The sequence below is a fragment of the Strix uralensis genome, chromosome 2 (genome assembly GCF_047716275.1).
Source record: "Strix uralensis isolate ZFMK-TIS-50842 chromosome 2, bStrUra1, whole genome shotgun sequence".
NCBI classification, from domain to species: Eukaryota; Metazoa; Chordata; class Aves; order Strigiformes; family Strigidae; genus Strix; species Strix uralensis.
In genome coordinates, this window is record NC_133973.1 from 11,259,195 (window position 1) to 11,278,869 (window position 19,675).

The window sequence follows — 19,675 nt, forward strand, 5'->3', positions numbered from 1 at the left end:
AAATGAGAGCCATTTAAGTTGACATGCTATCCTGAAAAAAATCTTTCAAAGTGCTTGATGCTTCTCAGGAACAGGACCTACTACTGGCCTAAAGACAAGGGAAAACTGACAAAAGTTTCCCACTGATTCATGAGAAAATCATGTTATGATGGTCAGAAATAATCTACTTTCATCTCTTTTGATAAATTTTGGTTAAATAACTGTTGAACATTTGCCATGCCTTTTATGTCTTCAAATCATGAATTAAAAACAGATTTTTCTCCCAACAAGTTTAGTATGCAACAAAAATTTGGCCTGTGGATTCAACAAATACAATAACATGCAACAGGAATTACAGTTTATAGTAATTTATATATTCTTCAGCGAGGAAAGAAAATTTACAGTGAAAGATGTTTGGCCTAGGTTGAGATGCCTCTTAATATATGAAAAGACCTTGGGATGGTTACAGATTTATAATAAATGTTCACTCTCTGTTTACTGCCAACAGTTTCTGTATCTACCTACTATGCACTGGCAATATGAAAGGCTTGAATCTGAAAGGTGCTGACAACTTTCTGATTAGAAGATACTTTATCAGCAGACCAGAATGTAATAGCAAGCTCCCTGGATTTAGTTGCTGCAGAAGCATCCACTGAATACACAAGTCTACATTCTAGGAAAAAGAAATCTCATCTAAATAGAAGATGAACTCTTACAAGAAAGTATCTTTCAACCAAACTCCATCTGTCTCCGTAAGTTACAAGAATGATTCTACTGGCCTATTAAAAATGTATAGTGTCTGTAAGAAACAGTATTTAGTAATACATTATATACAAAGAGATAATTTGGTGATGCCAGTGGACATTTCAGACATTTTCAGTGGACACAGTATTAAACTATAAACACTATGCACTCTTCATTCCCTCCTATTTTAATTGCTCAAATATATTCCAGCATTCACTCTACAGATGGCTTTAAAATGTTTAAAATGTAGGAAAACCAGTCATTTAGTAAGCCTTCTTTAGAGCTGTGAAGCAGAGTTTCTTTTTGTGAGGCAGATATGGGAAAAGACTCCACCGTTCTCCATCTTAAGCTCATGGTATAACAATGGCATTATTCTGGATTGCTAGAATGACTCTATGGGCACTGGGCAGGTACTTCAAAGTTACAGCTTTCTAATTTACGATGAAGGCCAGCAAAATTCTTTATTAGGGAGTATGACGGCTTTTGCAGTGTTACAATCCACCCTACTGCTCCCCTTCCTTATCTGCAAGTATATTGAGCTGTATAACTCACCAACAACTTGAAAGTGAGGTCCAAATCAATTTCAGCTAGAAATCTCATATGAATAAGTCTCTCTTATGAGAATTCCCATTCTTTCAAGTCAAGCTGGAAATACTGAGCATAGGAGTTTGCATCATCTTCTGGCCAACATCATGCTCAGAAATAACTTTATGCTTGAGAAAAACAATTTAAATTGGACAATGTTAAGTTCTCTCTTCCTCTCTTTAGAAAGAGGAAGACTCTGCTTCTGCCTATTTCCTCCATTGACAACAATAATTCTTTGAGCAGTACATGTTTTTTCAAGGGTTAAATTGATGTCACTTTGCCTGTATTGCCTTGGGACTTCAGAGAAAAAGCTTAAAATATGACAGAGAACAGCCAGAGATGCCATACACTGCCTCCATGAAAACCCAAACAAAAGCATACATAACAGCCCATGCTTCAAACACAATTTATATAATTCCTTGACTGAAAATTAGCTTCAAATTCAACTTTCAAGCAGAGTCATAAAGGGCCCATTGTGATGCATGCTGGATAGGACAGGCCCTGTCTTGCTTTTAACTAGCTTGAACATAAAAGCAGATACAAAAGAAGATTCAAACAAGGATAGTACTTTCCATTGCCTCAAATTAGTAATGATCTTATTATTCAATGTCCAAGGAAAAAGCTTGGAATCCAGTCAGAAATATAAACATATGTACTCAACAATTTACGTGTATCTAATCACTGTTAGAGTTCTACCAACCTGCAACAGATCCTCTACTATTTGCAATGAGACAACACCTTTCAGAAGAGTAGGTGGCGGTTTTTCAAAACACAAACTATTTCCAGTTTCACTAATTCCTAAAAGAATTTGTTAGGGGCATAAGGGATAGCATTTAAATAATGAAAACCTGATGAGTAGCTTACTCTAAGTAATACCACAATAGAGGTAAAAATACCATCAAGCTGAGTAGCTATTTGATTAATTACTGTCAAATACTTACTAGACAGAACTGTCTTATGATTGAAAGTCTTGCTCCAAACACTATCGTCTACGTTGTCTTTAACTCCAAATTCATAAAGAGTGTTTGGCTTCAGATTGTCCACCACCGTCTCTGTAACTGGGCAAAGCTGAAAAACCCACTTCTTGTCTTTATCCTTTTCTCTGTAGCGAACTGTATAGAACCTGCTCGACAAAAGAAAAATATTTTTTTTCTTCACAAAGAAACTCTCTACAACCCTTTTCATTACAAATTACTAAAATAACTCCTACCCACCATTGTTCTTGTTCTTTCTGGCCCCTTATAGTTATCCAATTTCAGAAAAGCCAACATATCTTCCCTGCAAATATAATGCTAGCCCAGTCATCTCCTAGATACATATCTGCTCCCCATCATACAAATCCCAACATTAGGAGTATTATACAAAGTGGAAAAGAAGTCTCCTTAATCACAAGCAACCATGTGTGCAAAGTTCTGACCACAAACTCTAAGCTCATTTTGCAAGCAGTTCCTGTGATTCTGACATGTGCCAGAAGTAGTCAATTGAAACATGAGTCTATTAGTCAGGAAGCCTCAACCAATTTCTCAAAATCTTCTATATCCGTCCAGGGGAAGGTGTTCCCCTCAAAATTAATCCAAAAATATTCCCAAGGGAAAACCAGTAATAGTTGACATTTATATAACACATTCCTCACTCAGTGATTGCATTATGTATTGCCCACACTTCAAAGAAGAAAGTAAACCAAGACATTACTTTCAGCAGTTTAAATCAACAACACGATGCTAACAGATTATGAAATTAAAAAACATTTCTACAGAAATTGCCCAATTCAATCAAGCAGCACCACCCTGAAAAAGTGTGACTGCAATGGTAACCAGTATAAAACAACGCAATGTAAATGATGAGAGTTATGGCACAAGAACTCCACTGCCTGCTACAGTCTCATTTTCATTATACATGATGAATCACTGCCAGAATGGGGTGGGGTTTTCTGTTTGTGTAAAAACAAATCTTAGAGAGATTTAGTAATTTTTTAATCCAAATATTACTGAAAATTTTTACACATAATGTAATTAAAGCATATCCATTGCTCATATCCATCTTACATCTACATCAGCTGAAAAAGGATGAATTCCATCCAACTGTATTTTTCCATACTTCAGTAGAGTAAAATAAGGCCATAAAACAAACTCAACTCTAGAACGCCAGGTACATGCCTAAGAATCATTCACAAGCAAGAAGAGTAAGAAATTTGGGTTGTGAGAGTTAAGCCATGTATTATATAGGAAAATATATGGAGAGGAAGTAAGGGACTTTAAAAAAACAATCAAAAAAATTTCTTTAATCAACTGAAAAGGTATCAAAGCTCCAGATTAAAATGACTTAATGGATCAAATACAATATTGTCAATGAATAAAGCTGGTTTTGCTACAGTTACAGAAGACCAATTCCAGAGTAGAGTATATGTGAAAGACGACTGTTGAGTACAGGGAAAATCCTACCTCATTATTAAAACACAACCTAAGACAAGGCAAGTAATAATCATGGAAAATATTTTTATACACAAAGATTATCTTTGTTTACATATCTTATAACTGTCAAATTTATTTTCTTGGCATCAAAAATATAGGTTCTCCTGTTTTAATTGCTACAATTCAGCTCATTCAGGTATTCCACCAGGTTAAAAAATTAATGTTTATGTTGGCTCACATAACTCTTTTCATTAGTTGTACTACTTTGTGTTCAAAACAAGCCATAGTCTAACCCAAGCCTCAGAAAGGAAAGAAATACGGTAAGTAATAAATATCCTCTCTCTTCTTATCAGTTCCTGGACTACCAAGTAATAATCTGCATCTTTATTTCTGTGGGCTGTGATCTACTCAAATTTCATGTGTCAAGCAATATCAGTTGGACTGACAAAGAACATTTTTAACAAGAAATTATTGGCGAGATTAAAATGAGGAAAATTTCTCCTCCTTTATCCTCTAAATTCCTTCATACATAGTCACACAGACATTAACAGACAAGAAAAGCTTACTTGAAATCTCTGTCACTAAATTGCAAAGGATGTAACAGTAATAAATCCCATCTGCAACATAAATGCATCTTGCTGGACCTCATACAGTCTCTTGGTAGGAGATTTAGAACAGATATAAGTTCTATGATCAAAATGTGAATCACAAGTAGAAGTAATCACCTTCTTCCCAGCTTGCCTGAAAGCGGGAGTTTCATTTGTTTTCATCTTCATCATTACCTTTTCCTACTTGTTTTAGTTGCATGGGGTAGAAATAAAGTGATTGTATGTGATGGAAAGAAAACAGTATACTGATTCATTTCAGTTATTGAATGGTCTAAATGAATAGCTGCATCAGAAATCAGGAGTAAAAAAACCCACCAAAAACTTGTTCATTATGAATAGGCTTTTAAGCGGCTGCTCCCACTTGCTTCTACCATAGAAAATGTTCTAGTTTTGAATAGTCTCCACACCTGCAAATTCCTTCTTCCTAACATGAATTAAAATACCACGAACACTTGCATGTCAAAAACCATCTTTCACAAAAATTCAAGACTATTAAAAAATCTGGCAAGAAGATTTTTATAGTTGTGCCAAATTGTGCCATTAGAAACAGAAATATATAGCATAGAAGAAATGTGCTCTCAGCTCCAAGATTTCCAAGCCCGTAAAAACTTCACCAAGGGTGTAATTATTTCAGTGGAAACTTGCCACAATGAGTACTAAAATCACTGACTGTGATGACAGAATTTCCTCAATCAGTTCAACAAAAAGCAACAAAAATGAAGCTCCATTTCACAATTTGCAAGTCACAATCATTTGAGTATTAAAAATATCCAAATTGTAAAAACACGCACTTTTGGGGAAATGCAATCATCTGTTTATAGAGTATGAATTCAGAAATGCCAAGTTTTGTCATCAAAGAACAACAACTCATTGTTAAATCTGACCAACAAGCTGCCGCATATAGTGCAATTTCAGTGCCTGCCTGAGAACATTCTACTGATTAAATTTTGTTTAATTTCTCCTTTTAATTTTTCCCTTTTTCAAACCTTTCTTTCAGAAAAAAAAAACAGTATCAAAACATCAACACATATAATTGAAGACACGAGAAAGCAATAAAACCACACCGAACTGTGTGGTGCGGTCGACACGCTGGAGGGAAGGGATGTGCCATCCAGAGGGACCTGGACAGGCTGGAGAGGTGGGACCGTGCAAACCTCATGGAGTTCAACAAGGCCAAGTTATGAAGTTCAACAAGGTCCTGCACATGGGTTGGGGCAACCCCAAGCACAAATACAGGCTGGGCGATGAGTGGATTGAGAGCAGCCCTGAGGAGAAGAACTTGGAGGTGTTGGTGGATGGAAAACTGACTATGGCCAGCAATGTGTGCTCACAGCCCAGAAAGCCAACTGTGTCCTGGGCTGCATCAAGAGAAGTGTGGCCAGCAGGTCAAGGGAGGGGATTCTCCCCCTCTACTCCCCTCTCGTGAGACCTCACCTGCAGCTGTGTCCAGCTCTGGGGTCCCCAACAGAAGAAGGACATGGACCTGCTCAAGTGTGTCCAGAGGAGGCCACAAAGATGATCAGGGGACTAGAGCACCTCCCCTGTGAGGACAGGCTGAGAGAGTTGGGGTTGTTCAGCCTGGAGAAGAGAAGGCTCTGGGGAGACCTTAGAGTGGCCTTCCAGTACTTAAAGGGGGCTAGAGAACAGGTGGGGAGGGACTCTTGATCAGGGGGTGTAGGGATAGGATGAGGGGTAACAGTTTGAAAGAAATTCTTTCCTGTGAGGGTGATGAGCCACTGGAACAGGTTGCCCAGAGAAGCTGTGGCTGCCCCCTCCCTGGCAGTGTTCAAGGCCAGGTTGGACGGGGCTTTGAGCAACCTGGTCTAGTGGAAGGTGTCCCTGCCCATGGCAGGGGGTTGGAACTAGATGATCTTTAAGGTCCCTTTCAACCCAAAACATTCTGTGATTCTATTATTCTATGGAAATTCAGTCACCACTCACATCTATCAATTCCTCCTGGCAGTGACATACACACACAAAATTTATGCAGCTGACCTGCTATGTGTATCAGAAGCTGCAAAACTGCTTGTCCTGGATTGCAAACATTTAGAGAAACCTCTCTATAGATTCCCTTAAAAAATTATAGAAGCAGGCTGAAATGGAGTACAGACACACTCACATAGACGGGAAAGGTACACTACACTGTTTCTCACATAAAACACTTCCCATTATCTCTGTGAAGTAAGAATATGAAAAACTGACTGCAGGGCCCTAATATCTAATATGAAAGTAATACAATATTCAAGTGAAGTGTAATTGGACAGTCCCAGGAATGCTATTCACAGCTGTGAATGCTAGTTTGATGTTTTAGCAAGGAGGTGGCACACCCAGTACACTGAGTGAGAATCTAGATTCTCAGCATGTGCAAAGACCTGCAAATATTTAACTGCTTTTAATTTTGATTCTTTATTTGTTTTGGGGAGGGATATGAAAATGGTATATTTTAGCAGAACAATATTGAATATCACTTGTATTCCTATTTACAACAAATACTAATCATAAGATTTCAGGATTCACTTCACTTCTCTTCCAGACAGCACTCTGTAAAACATAAGAGCTCTTTTGATAAGCTCCATAAAAATTAATCTCTCCCTCTCTCCCTAACAAGCAACGTTTCACTCATTAGAAGATACTTCCAAGCAAACCATCATGAAGACTGTAGAGAAATTTTACCTCCTCCCTTTTTACTAGACAACTGAAAGCATAATAAACTCCAACAATTTAAACAGAAGGTGTTATGAGCAGGTGAGGGATACTGTTACACTCAGAGTTAATTGCTGTAATAACGTCAATTAAAAAAAAAAAAAAGACAACAACACGGTAAAGAAATAAAGAGCCTACATTCACCAAAACAGCCTCTCTCCATATGCATTTGTGCAATACCACGATATGTTCAATGTTTTCTTTCTTGAAACTCTCTCTACATTAATAAGGTTGAATTAATCTTTTACAGTATTCTTAAGTCATTACCATATCTGCAAAGTCTATGGAAAAAACTATCAGCTGATAGGATGTTTCTATCCTTTCTACGTTCAGTTCACATAGTTTTGGGTTTGTTCTTTGTTTTTTGTTTGGTTTTGGTTTTTTTAACTTTACAACACAAGACAGTGAAACCTTTTCTTTCTCAGCTTAGAGTTAGCTTTTTTATTACAGAAGAAATCAAAATATGATGACCATTTTGAAGCAGCCACCCACAGGGTTTTTGCTTTTGAAATTAAGGAAATCTCACTCACTGCTAAGAGAAGCAAAATTCTAGGATGGATAGGCAAAACATTAAGATTTCATATATCAGTATGAATTACACTGTCTTGCCAAGAATTCCAGTGCTATTTTTCCAATTGTTAACCAAATCTCTTTTCAGCCAGATTCCCAGAAAATGCTTGCACATTCAAATATTTGGGCACAAACAATTAGATACTGGAAATCTTATAAGGCAGATGGCTTTATAAGATTTCCAGATTAGGTCAGTTTGTGTAAATATCATGGGTGTATTTGGAACCAGATCCAAACCAAAACTCCAAACAATTTAATCATGACTATTTTAGTCACACATAACACTAAACAAACAATTAAGCCTCGAAGATATAAGAACAGTCCTGCTCTGTGGCTTTGTGTTGCCATAGATAAAAGATTATAAAACTTACTTCACTTTTGTGCATAGGAATGTAATCAGACTTTAAAAAAATTACTATTAACATACACATATATTTCTTTATTTGTTTATAGTTAGACTTCATTAGAAGCACATCTGTTTAGTGCTAGAAAGTAGTAAAAGAAATGGTTTAAACTACGATTTTTCAGATACTGAGTGTTTCACAAATCGGCACATGAAGTTGATCATATTGTTTCCTTTTTATTGCCAAGTATACTTTAAAGTAACAAATACTAACATATATAAAAAGATGGAAAGAATTACATTGCTGATGGCTACCAGCTAAGTTTGCAAAGCACTAATTTAGTTTTCACTTTTACAAGATCACTAACGTTCACTTTTTCCACTTAAATTTTTTAGTAGAACCGCTGAAATGAATTGAAGAGTTAGAGGTTCTGAAGAATGAGAGGCCGACCACGAACAAATCCTTCCATGTTTAAACAAGCTTTTAGCATACATTCCCACAACAGTAACTCAAAAGCATCCAACACTCAAAAAGTTTATTTGCTGCAGCATGTTTTTCTTAAGGAATTCTGCTAAGTTTAAAATATTTTCTATGACATTTGCAACACAAAGTTGCCAAATAATTAACTTGGCAGCTGCACAGTAACATAGATTGGTAGGCACAAAAGGAGAAGCATGCACATATCTTTCTGAATTTAGGATTTTAAAAAGCCTACTTCTACATGCTGAGCAACTTAAAGAGTAAGTATGTATTCTTCTAGTTTTTTTTCCCTCCTCTATTTTTCTTGCTTTTTTAAAGCATAAGATACAACTTAAGTAAAACACAAAATATGTACCACTTGCAAATATGACATTAGGACATTTTAAAATCACGAACAAACAAATTGAAACAATATATATGTGAATTTGTCAAAGTTCTTAACTCGGATATATTTAATGAAAAAAACCATACCTTCACGTTTTAAATTTCTATTTCACATTTATCTGAAAGCATGTTTGTTTTCCTATACAAACCACTCAATACAGTAAAATATAGTATTCTATCTACAAATCCTGGTTTTGTCTTGCACGGAAAAAACATTTTTCTGTTCATTTTCCTGACTCGCCCTCCTAAAGAACTGAGGGTCAAATTCCACCTTTTTCAAACCCCTGTTCCATTTTGGAATCTGTGGAGTTGTTCTAACCAAAGGAAAGGCCAAAAAGAAGTCTATACAACAGTCTATACTCTCCTTTGCAGACTGAAATGGACAGTAAACATAGCCCCAGTATGTTTATTATGACAGCTCTGTCCACTAACACTTGTTTGAACATTGCAAGGCAGACAGGAAACAAGTCTCTCTACTCTAGGAATTATAAAAAGAAGAACTGAACATGACTGTGCAGCAGGTTATCATGACTTTGCCATCCTCCCTCATCAACTACTTCAGACTGGTGTCAGAAAACAGAAGATGCTGAGAGAATTCACTCCACATTGTTGGTGGAACCTTTCTGGTGTTATGTAGTTTTCATCAGTTACATAAAACTAATCGCTTGAGTTTTTTGGTTTGGGTCTTTTTGTTTTGTTTTACATTCTCGTGCTAAGGCTCTGACCAAAGCTGCTTCAAGTAGGCTTTAAAATTTGACCTTGCAAAGAACTTTGGTCCATACAAATGGCAGCGATTATCTTTGTTTCCACAAGGAATTAGGGTTTGGGGTTATTTCACAGGAAATATGTAGCGCACTATTGGTTTATGCTCTTAACCTCTAGAGAGTTAAGCAACTAAAGAATGGTTTGTCAAAAAATGGCACAGGAACTTTTTCTTCATTGGAGTTTCCTAAAAAGCACTTTGTAGGTAAAGAAGAACAATATGTGCCCTCAATAAGCAAGCAGTGATTTCACTAAAGCAATTAAAGATACCAATGCTCTTTGAGAACATGGCACCTCTTATTCAAAATTCATTTGCTCACAAAACCAGATCTTCTGAGGAATATCCCACTGAGGTCAGAGTCGCACTAGAGAAAATCTTGGCCGACAGATCCATGCTGTTCCATGTGGTTTTCATCTTCTGAGTCAGTAACATATCCAACTAACTTGTTATGCAACATTTGTACAAAAGCCTAATGTCCATCCGGAGATGGTAAAATCTGAGGCTGAGAACACTGACTTCATTTCAGGTCACACAGAGTTACAAATTTAAAACTTGGTGGGATATTAACTGGCAGAACTGAGTTAAGAGGTCTTAATTGCCACATACTGCCAATGTCAAAGATTAGAGGCTAGTCACTATGTAACAATCTTGAGGATGATTAACAGTACATTTCAACATGTCATAGAACAGAGAACATGGCAGATGAAAAAGTATTAAGTGTGAAGCAGACTGCCCCTGCAATAGATAGAAATTTGATGAATCCTTTACCTGATCTTAAATCTTGTACTTTCAACACAATGCTAACTTGCTAAGAATGGGTTACTTGCTAATTTTTTCTTACCATACATTACCAGTTATCATTCAAATTATTATCATAAATTAATAATTTTTCTTCTAGACACTGACTAGAAATGTATTTGAATCCAATCTCTGCTTGAAATTATAGAAATGCACACCATGGTCATGTGGAGAACTGTTCTCACCGTTTATACAAATCACAATCATTTTGGTCCAATAAAGGTAAACAAACTAAGAGCACCACTTAAGCGATTTTTTTTTTTATTTCATTAACTTTATTGCTATGCTTGATTGCAAAAATAGAAATCTGCATATAGGTATATACCATACTTTGACATGACCATTTGTAATAGGATTTAAGTGTTTTTAAAACAGCTACTCATGACTGTCAGTGTATCTTTAGAGTTGAAGTACATGGAGATACTCAAACAAAATGAACAATACAACTCTTATAGGCAAGTTCTCTTATGGGGGCTAAACGTAAATACATAGGCAGTAATTTAGTACAGCCTGACATTTCACTAAAATGGAGGGCACATTAAAAGTTAACCTGAGAGGAATCAGCTAACTAGACTAAACAACACTTAACTAAAGAACCAGAATTTTGGGAGACATATACCATTACTTGACACAAAGACATGGTAAAAGCACGTCTCACACTAAAGTAACAAACATATAGAATATATTCTAAACATAGCAAGACAGCATTACCACTGCACTAAGTGGAAAACATTGCACACTATGTTAAAGAGTTTGTTCAAACTTTGCAACAATGTATGTCAAACAAGAATATTAAGTTACTGAAGAGAAAACCCTGATGAAGCTGATGAAGGCATTGTGGTGGGTACCATATGCTTTGAATATCCACGTGGATTAATACAGGATATAGGCTTCTTCTTAATTGTTCTTCCTTCCCACTGCACAATGGGTGCTGTAACTTTGGTGCTGACACGTAGAGAAGATAAGTTGCATGGTAAAAATGGTGCTAAAATCATTATGTGGGCAGAACACTTAACAGGCTCCTCCATGATTAGCTTGCTGCTTTGATTTCTAACTGTAGGAGACTATTTACTTCTTTCTTGACTGAGAGAGCAAAATTTAAGCCTAAACCAACTTTTATTTCTATTGAAAAAAAAAATCCTAGTGAAATTACATGTGTGGACATCTCCTAATAATCCATAACAATTTTTTAATAAATATTAACACTTTTTTGAAGGTGTTTGAAATTCTGGTTGGTGATAAAGACCCAAATTTGTTCATGAAAAATTTCTGAAGTTTTAAAAGGGTTAGCCCAAAACTTTTGGGAGGTAAGAAAAAGGTCATATTGGCTACATGGGATGGGTTTTATTTAACATAATCTATGACTGACATCCAGTTTTACGTTATCAATGGGAGTTTTATTATCAACACCAAAGCAAGCAGATTCAAGTCTAAATTAGACAGCTGCAAATTTAGATAAAAATTAGACAGATAGTGGAAAAGTTCTCAATAATGCAAAGATACATTAAAAAAACCCGAAATATGGTATCTGCAAACCAGACGTAGATGCATTCCAAACATGGGTGCACAAAGTTTCTTCTTGGTTTTACAAAACACTGTTGAGTTGAATGGAGCTTCACACAATTTAAACAAAGTAAAAAAAATCTTCTGTCATAAAAGGAAGAATACAAAGAGAGCACCAAAATGACAGAGCAGGGAAAACACCTGTATCAGCAATTTCAATAATTTCTGCAGATTAATTTTACTCATCTGTCATGAGGTGCTCAAAATGTAATGGTGCACTTAACTGAGAAGCTACCCAGAACTATGACTTTTCTTGAAATTGTTATTTGGTGAGTCTTCCTGAGCTCTCTACCTACTGTACCACTCATTAAATAATTACAGCAAAACAAAAATATTATAGAAAAGATTTTGTACTTACAACAGAAAACTAATGAAAGCTGTACTGTATCAATATCAGGAAGGTAAGGAAACAGAGGAAACAAAAATCAAATAGCATTAAAACAAGGCATCATTCCCCTACCACAGCACGGCAAAAGACTTACTTTACTTGTGTTTGGCCAACTGTAAACCAAGATATTTCCTATGAATTAACAAAGTTTCTTTCAACTGATTCAGATACAAATGAAGGTAAAGCCAAGGTCATGAGTTTAAGGAGAACAAAGGATCTAGTGTGGAATAGTAAGACTTATAATTCAGCATGTAGACATCTGACTAAATTTGCACTCAAGACAAGTAAAGACTTGCAAATTACTAATTTAAGTAAATGAGAAAACTTCACATTCAGAACTATTGCTTCCAACTTTTTAATTTCCGCTGTCAAACTTATTTCAGCCACACCAGATAACTACACTGAATTAAATCATGATCATCACAAAAAATGGTTTTCTGTTACGTTACCTGTCACTAGCACAGTTACTTGTTGCCGTCCAGTCATGTTGAGGGTTGACTAGGATGCCCCAAGACAGGAACACAGAGGTTGGGGTGAGAGTGCCAACCACCAACTGCAGAGGCTTTTGAGTCTTGTTCCGACCTGCATAAGAAACATATAATTCCAATTACAAGTTAGTTTCTGTCTCCTGCATTATGTAGGGGAAAGTTTCTGCAGTTTATTAGTAAATGAAGACCTACTTCTCTTCTAAACTTGAAGCGAAAGGTACAACAGTTCTCTCTCTTTTTCACAGTCACCATTTCTAACATATGATTTAAAAAAGGAGGGGGAGACAGCATTTGTGATCTGTTTGTTGGATTCTCATTGAGGCAAGTGAAACACCTGCAAGCCAACTGAGCATGAACACAGGAAAGAAGTGCAGAACAAACTTGGCATAAAGGAAGGGAGGATGCAGCTAGCAGGCAGCAGGAGCACAGATTAGGCTACTGCTTTAGAAAGCAGGTATCAGACACACAAGCCTCAAAGACTACTTCTTAGGTCCCCTCTGGACTTCCACAGCATGTATTTCAACCTAGGAAGAAACTGGAAAGCTCCACTTCCAGACTTGCAGATTCAGGGTAAACCTAAAGGAATTCTTGCTATTATTTGGTGGGTATGAGGGAGATCAGTTTACTAAACTTTGTTTTGGTTTTGTCTTATAATAAGTTCTCACTATTTCTCTCTTTTAAGCCTATGTTCCAGTTAAACTTAATTTTTGAAGATGAACAGTGGGTGGTTTGGATATGCTTAGTATAAGAATACGCAGATTAACTTCAAATCTCTGGTTACTCTTGAACTGCGTCACAGAAGCTGTTACACAGAGCTCAGGACATTAGGAAGTCTCTCTTTGCATGTGACAGAAATAGTAACTTCTTGGCAGGATTCTCAGTGACACTGCAATTATGTCCATAGATAATTCATACCTTCTACAGCATTCTTCATCAAGAGTAAAATAAAACCTACAAAAATTTTTTTGCTTTTAACTGTAGGCAGATCTGAGTCAGTGTCTATATCTGGGGGCGTTTTTCTCTTTTAACCATCTACTACACTGAAAATGTTCAGCATTTGCATGATACTTAACTTTAGCTTTGCTCTGAATGAAGTAGCACAACTCAGGTGGAGAAAGAACTTTCTTTAAATCAAGTTTAAAAGCTTGTAGTTGGAAATTAAGAAATGATCTAAAGCAACTATTTTGAAACTGTAGTTTGTGGCCTGCTACAAGCCCAAGGAGAACCTTTGGTGTTTGAAAGATGATTAATTAAACAAAATTCATATATTCTTTATACCACATTACATATTTCAAAAATCTAAAGGATCTGTACCTCCTCAAAATGTACAGGTGACCACAAATTCCCTAACAGTTTATAAGCCACTGATCTAAGGGTTATATTTTACGCTGTTATGAAACAGATCTGACTAGCTTTCTTTTCATGCCTTTTGAAACATAATATCTCTTCACTTAACAAGCTTCAGTGAAAGTCGGATTTGTACTTTCAACCAATGCATGCATGTGCATTTAGAAACATTAACCATGTGGGTTTTTACTTTATATTGATGATGAATATGTTGCCACAAAAACCCCATAAACAAACAAAACCACTCTCTACCCTTAAGATGAAGTATGACATGCTTTGAAATACTGTGGAATGTATGATACAGTGGAATGTATGATTGCCACAGGGCCAAACATATGAATAATTTTTTTGTTTTCTGGACCAGTTCCTATACTCTTTCTCCATTTTTAAATAAAAACGTAAAACAAACAGCTCGGTCATTCACCAAACTATCTGGCAAATCTGCTATTTATAGCAAAATCCCTTTCTTGATCACTTTTTGAGGTAACACGGAAAATATGTGAGTTTTAAGGAAAATAAAAAAACAGTTCTCATACAACTTGAAATCATACTGGTTTTCAGGAGGACATACATATGATTTTGATTATGATTCTTATTATTAGTTCCCAGTTAGAGACTGCAATGATTTACACACTGTAAAACTAGGAATTACCTTCGTGATCATCTATGTTGATCTATATGAACACAAACCACACAACTCCTCCATATTAACTGTAGTTGGAACTACAGTGTCTCTTCTAGAAATGTAACCAATCTTCATTTGTAAATTTAAAATTGCAGCAACTCGGACTCTACCACAATTCTTGGTAATTTGTCCAGTTTAACTATTCTCACTACTAAAAAGACTTGACATATATCTAGCTAGCATTAAACCAACAGCTGTTCCTACATGTTTGTCTGCTGGACTGAAAAGTCAATTATCTAGATCTTGTTCCACAAATCAGTTTCTGTAGACTGTAGATACAAAAATTACTAATGTCCAAATAGTGCATTGGGCATTTTTTTTGTTGTTTTGTGGTTTTTGATGTATGTATGTTGCATCCAAAAGGTAAATCACTTTTCAAAATCTTTCCAGACACGCTGTTTTACATCTGGCCAAAAGCAAGAAGACATTAATCCCAAGCAGTTACCAGGAATTAAAAAAATTCATATAAAGATTACAGAATCATAGAACAGTTTGGGTTGGAAGGGACCTTTAAAGGTCACTAGTCCAATCCCCCTGCAATGACCAGGGACATCTTCAACTAGATCAGGTTGCTCAGAGCCCCGTCCAACCTGGCCTTGAATGTTTCCTGGGAGGGGGCATCTACCACCTCTCTGGGAAACCTGTGCCAGTGTTTCACCACCCTCACCGTAAAAGATTTCTTCCTTATATCTAGTCTGAATCTACCCTCTTTTAGTTTAAAACCATTACCCCCCCATCCTATCGCAGCAGGCCCTACTAAAAAGTTTGTCTCAAGCTATAAACATATATATACACTATCAGTTCATTCTTTGCAACAGTCCAGTGATCCTGAGAAGTCATCTCCATATTAAGTAAGGAATTAAAAGCTAACAGTATTAATGACATGATTAAGGTCATATAGAAAGTCTTTGGAACAAATTAGGATCAATTTCAGATTTCTGCTCTGCTATGGACAGTTTAAGCTAGAAACATCCCTCTTTCCTTAACTCCTTGCACACACACACGCGTGCACGCTACCATTTTCCAATGAGAAATAAAGAGCATGAACATGTCCATAGATGAAGGAATCCTTACTGGTAGTTTGGGAAGAGTAACTTCACTACACCAGATCATTGTATTTCAAAATTTTTACTTTTTTTTTGCATACACTTGTGACCTCTTTAAACATCTGAAATTAGTATTCTAAATTTCAATTCTCATTTCTAAGAGCTTTTTACACAAACAATCTTTAGGTACTTTTTCATGTTTTGAACACCATGTGTAACTAATTACTGACTAGGAAATACTGTCCTCCACTTTACCTTCCCACATATGGAATTTGTGCATTCCAGACAGACATCTATGGTTACAAATATTTTTTCAGAGAAACACAGTAAAAGATTCTGTCTTCCTTTAATTACTTTAAGAAAGAGATGCAGTAATGGTAAAATACCTGAACAGGATTTCTTGTTATTTGAAATACGCGCTGGTCTTACGGAAACCAAGTACCGTGGCTCTGCATCTGCAAATGAAGAAAGCAGCTATTAGTACAGACATGCTATTTATTTGAGAAAGAGATTAACCCATAATTAATTAGAAAAAGTCCAATATTCAGTGAATGCCTGAGAGGTTATCCAGTCTTTGTGATCTTTAGGCATGTTTCCTTTAAGGCTTATTTACCAATCATTCAGAAATATTCTAGCCATTAGGAAAAATAATACACCCACGCACAAAAGATTTGGCAATTCTTTTTGACTGGGACACAACAAAGAGGTGAACATGGCAGGGCATACATGTAACATTTCAATGCAAATGGTACTTGGAAAGTGAAGGGGAATGAAAATCCAGATGAAGAGGTGACAGCAAAACAGAAAAGTAAAACAGGTAAAGTAAAAAAGTAAAAAGCGCAAAGCCTGAAGAGTACAACCAGAGATAGCTACTCCTGAGAGAAGCTGAAGGATCTTCTTCTACAATATTTTCTGTATTCTGGTTCAGGCTATACACCTTAGTGTTCCTGTAGTAAGCAGTTTCCCAGTAAAGAGCTGACCTACTGCAAAAAGAATAAACAAAATGCATTGATCATTTCAGAGCACATACCCCAATAGACTAAAACTAAATCATTCAAGATTTGCATGATTGTCTGGTTGCAGGAAACAACACAAAGGTAAGACCTGCTTAAGACAGTCTCCACATTGGTTACTGGGTTGTTTTATAATTAGGTTTACATACTTTTTCCAGAGACTTATTATGAGATTTAACTATTAAGTGCTTTGACAGTTTTGAATACTCTTTATGAAAGTAAAGTTATTACTAACATGTAGGGGCAAGGAACTAATATTTGTGTAAAACTCACAAAGGGCTGTGACTTTGACTGGGTACTGTTACACTAGAAATAATGTTGCATACAACAGGACAGGAACAGTTTAAGTGATTTTCTTATTCAATAAATTCATCTGAGAGACAAACTGTATTTTCCAGACTTTTTGACATTTACATTTCTTTTATTTTTAACCCATATGTATTTTCTCCCAGGAAAAATGAACCTTTGCAAAATATTTTTTTATATCTTTACAGGAAATAATCTCTTTCCATCTTAACTCGGGTTCAAACTTTTTTGCACCACTTCCCATAAAAGGTTCAACTGCTTCATTTCAAAAAGCTAACAGAACAGATCATATTACATAGCAAAAAAAAAAAAAAAAAAAAAAAAAAGAAGCCCTTCCAAATACGAGAATTTTTCTCTTTCAGTTCAATGGTACCCAAATGGCCTAAGTTTCTTTTAAAGTACACAAGCACCGCAGCCATTCTAAAGGATGCAGAGTTATCGCTAGCTGGGTGTCACTTGTCAACCAGCTTGGAAAACTTCTGGAAATACCAGTCTTCATAGGAAATAACGAAGCAAACTAAGTTTTACACAAACTCTTAACACATATCAGAGACATCTGATGCAGTTTGGATGACACACGCACACACAGTAAGAGGCCACAAGTTCAGATATATTCATGTTTCTGGCAGTAAAAGGCAGATAACTTCACCCTGCAGCTTAAAATAATAAACGCTTTGATTAAAACAATGTTGAGATGGTGATTTTAGTTTGGGGAATTCATCTTCAGAAAGAAGATTTTCCCTTAACTTTTGACATCAGATGTCAGCGATTTCCACCCTTCTTAATTATTTAAAACCAAGCTCTATTCTGACCGAACTGCAACTCTACAAAAGAAGTCATAGGAGCTGGCAAAGAGATATCCATAGGAAGAATTTGACTCACCATGTACCGATCAAAACTACTTTAACTATGCTTTTTTAAAAAAATAATTTCTCCAGGCACAATTCTTACTCTAGTTTAGATACATTTATCTAAATCTGTATTTATGGATGAGAGATTTAATTTCCTGCATATCTCATTTTAACAGATACCCTGAAGTCTACAAATTAAACAGAACCACTGAGAAATCATTCCATTTTCTCTCACATCTGAAGTGCTAAGGCTTGGACAATAAGCCCAAGCCAGAGTCGACCTATAGATGAATCCTGTGCATTTTATAACTGATAACCATTGTGCTAATAGGTATTATACCAAGTTATAGCAAACCAACTATTCTGATGTAAAAGGTGGGAATACTGAAGCCTGAGCAACAGGCTCTGAACTGAAACTGCTAACTCTGTATGTAGTCATTAGTGAAATATGCATAGAAGATGTAGCTTAAACATCATAAAACATGTCTATCTTGAATGTATCCTTATCTTTCTTTATGTGTGGGCAAGATAACAGGGCCACAAAAGCAGTTGTCGGGCCTTGTGACCTTGCTCATAAATTAACTAGATAAGCAGGGAAACTCCCTTAGCTTCTCCCTTAAGCCCTGGCCAGGCTCTGGGGGGAACCTAACGTGAGATGAAAACCAGATATTTCCGCTTAAAACAAAGGTGCCAGCTATTCTGGCTTACTGATTTTTTAGGTATATAAGGCTGGGCCCACTCACAGCGACCTTGGAAGCCTCACCTACTGGTGGACGCACCGCGTAGGATTTCCCACTTGCTGGGAAAGGATCTCCAAATCCTCGCTGTAACCGGGGCTTCCCAGCGACTGCGGATCTGGATGATGGTAAAGTATGCAAGTGGTGATGTATCTTTCTTAATCACTATTCTCTCTGTCTTGTAGTAATGATTTGATGCATTACCCTGTATTTTCCTATTTGTTTAAGTGCACTATTCTGTCTTTTATTACTGTATGTTTTCTGTATTATTTTGTTATATTATTTAGTTATTTCTAGTAAAATACGCCTGCTCTTTTCACTCTGGTGTCTGAGTTTAATTGATATCCCTAATCAGCAAAACAACATCCAAATTTTTGTAAGGAGAGAGGAAGGAAAACCAGTGCTGAATAAATCAAAAGCTTGCTGCACTACTTAAAAGGATGTGCCAGTGTAGGAAAAACCACTCTAACTTAACTTCACTGACTCTATGCAACTAAGTTACTGGAAACCCATACTATGGGTGTACTTTAATTGTTTAATTACTGCTTTTTAAATGGGTTTCAACCCCACCCAAGATAAGCATAACTAAGATGAGCATTTTGAACAGCTGCTCAAAGCAATGTGAAAAAAAGAATTAGTTAAAAAGAAAGAGCAACCCCAAAGTGCAAATATCTCTTAATTTACAAAAAATGTTTTTTAATATTTAGGGCTGCACACAGTTCTTCTGGGATCTGTGCAATCATCTAGACATCTTTTGTATTGAGACCTAAAACCAGAAATAAGTGTCACTTTAAAATAATTAGTTTTCCCTGTACTTTAATCCCAGTTTTCTGCTGTGCATTCACACCCACTTGTGAGACTGTTAAAACTCTCACAAAGTAT

General features: G+C 36.2%; 1 protein-coding gene across 1 annotated transcript in view; it reads right to left on the reverse strand.

Moving 5' to 3' along the window:
* ABI3BP (ABI family member 3 binding protein) overlaps nucleotides 1-19,675 on the reverse strand; it is a 167,139-nt gene that overhangs the window by 135,495 nt on the left and 11,969 nt on the right. Inside the window, 3 exon segments of the mRNA XM_074860753.1 lie at nucleotides 2,250-2,431; nucleotides 12,770-12,902; nucleotides 16,273-16,341. Coding sequence (XP_074716854.1) covers nucleotides 2,250-2,431; nucleotides 12,770-12,902; nucleotides 16,273-16,341 — 384 coding nt within the window.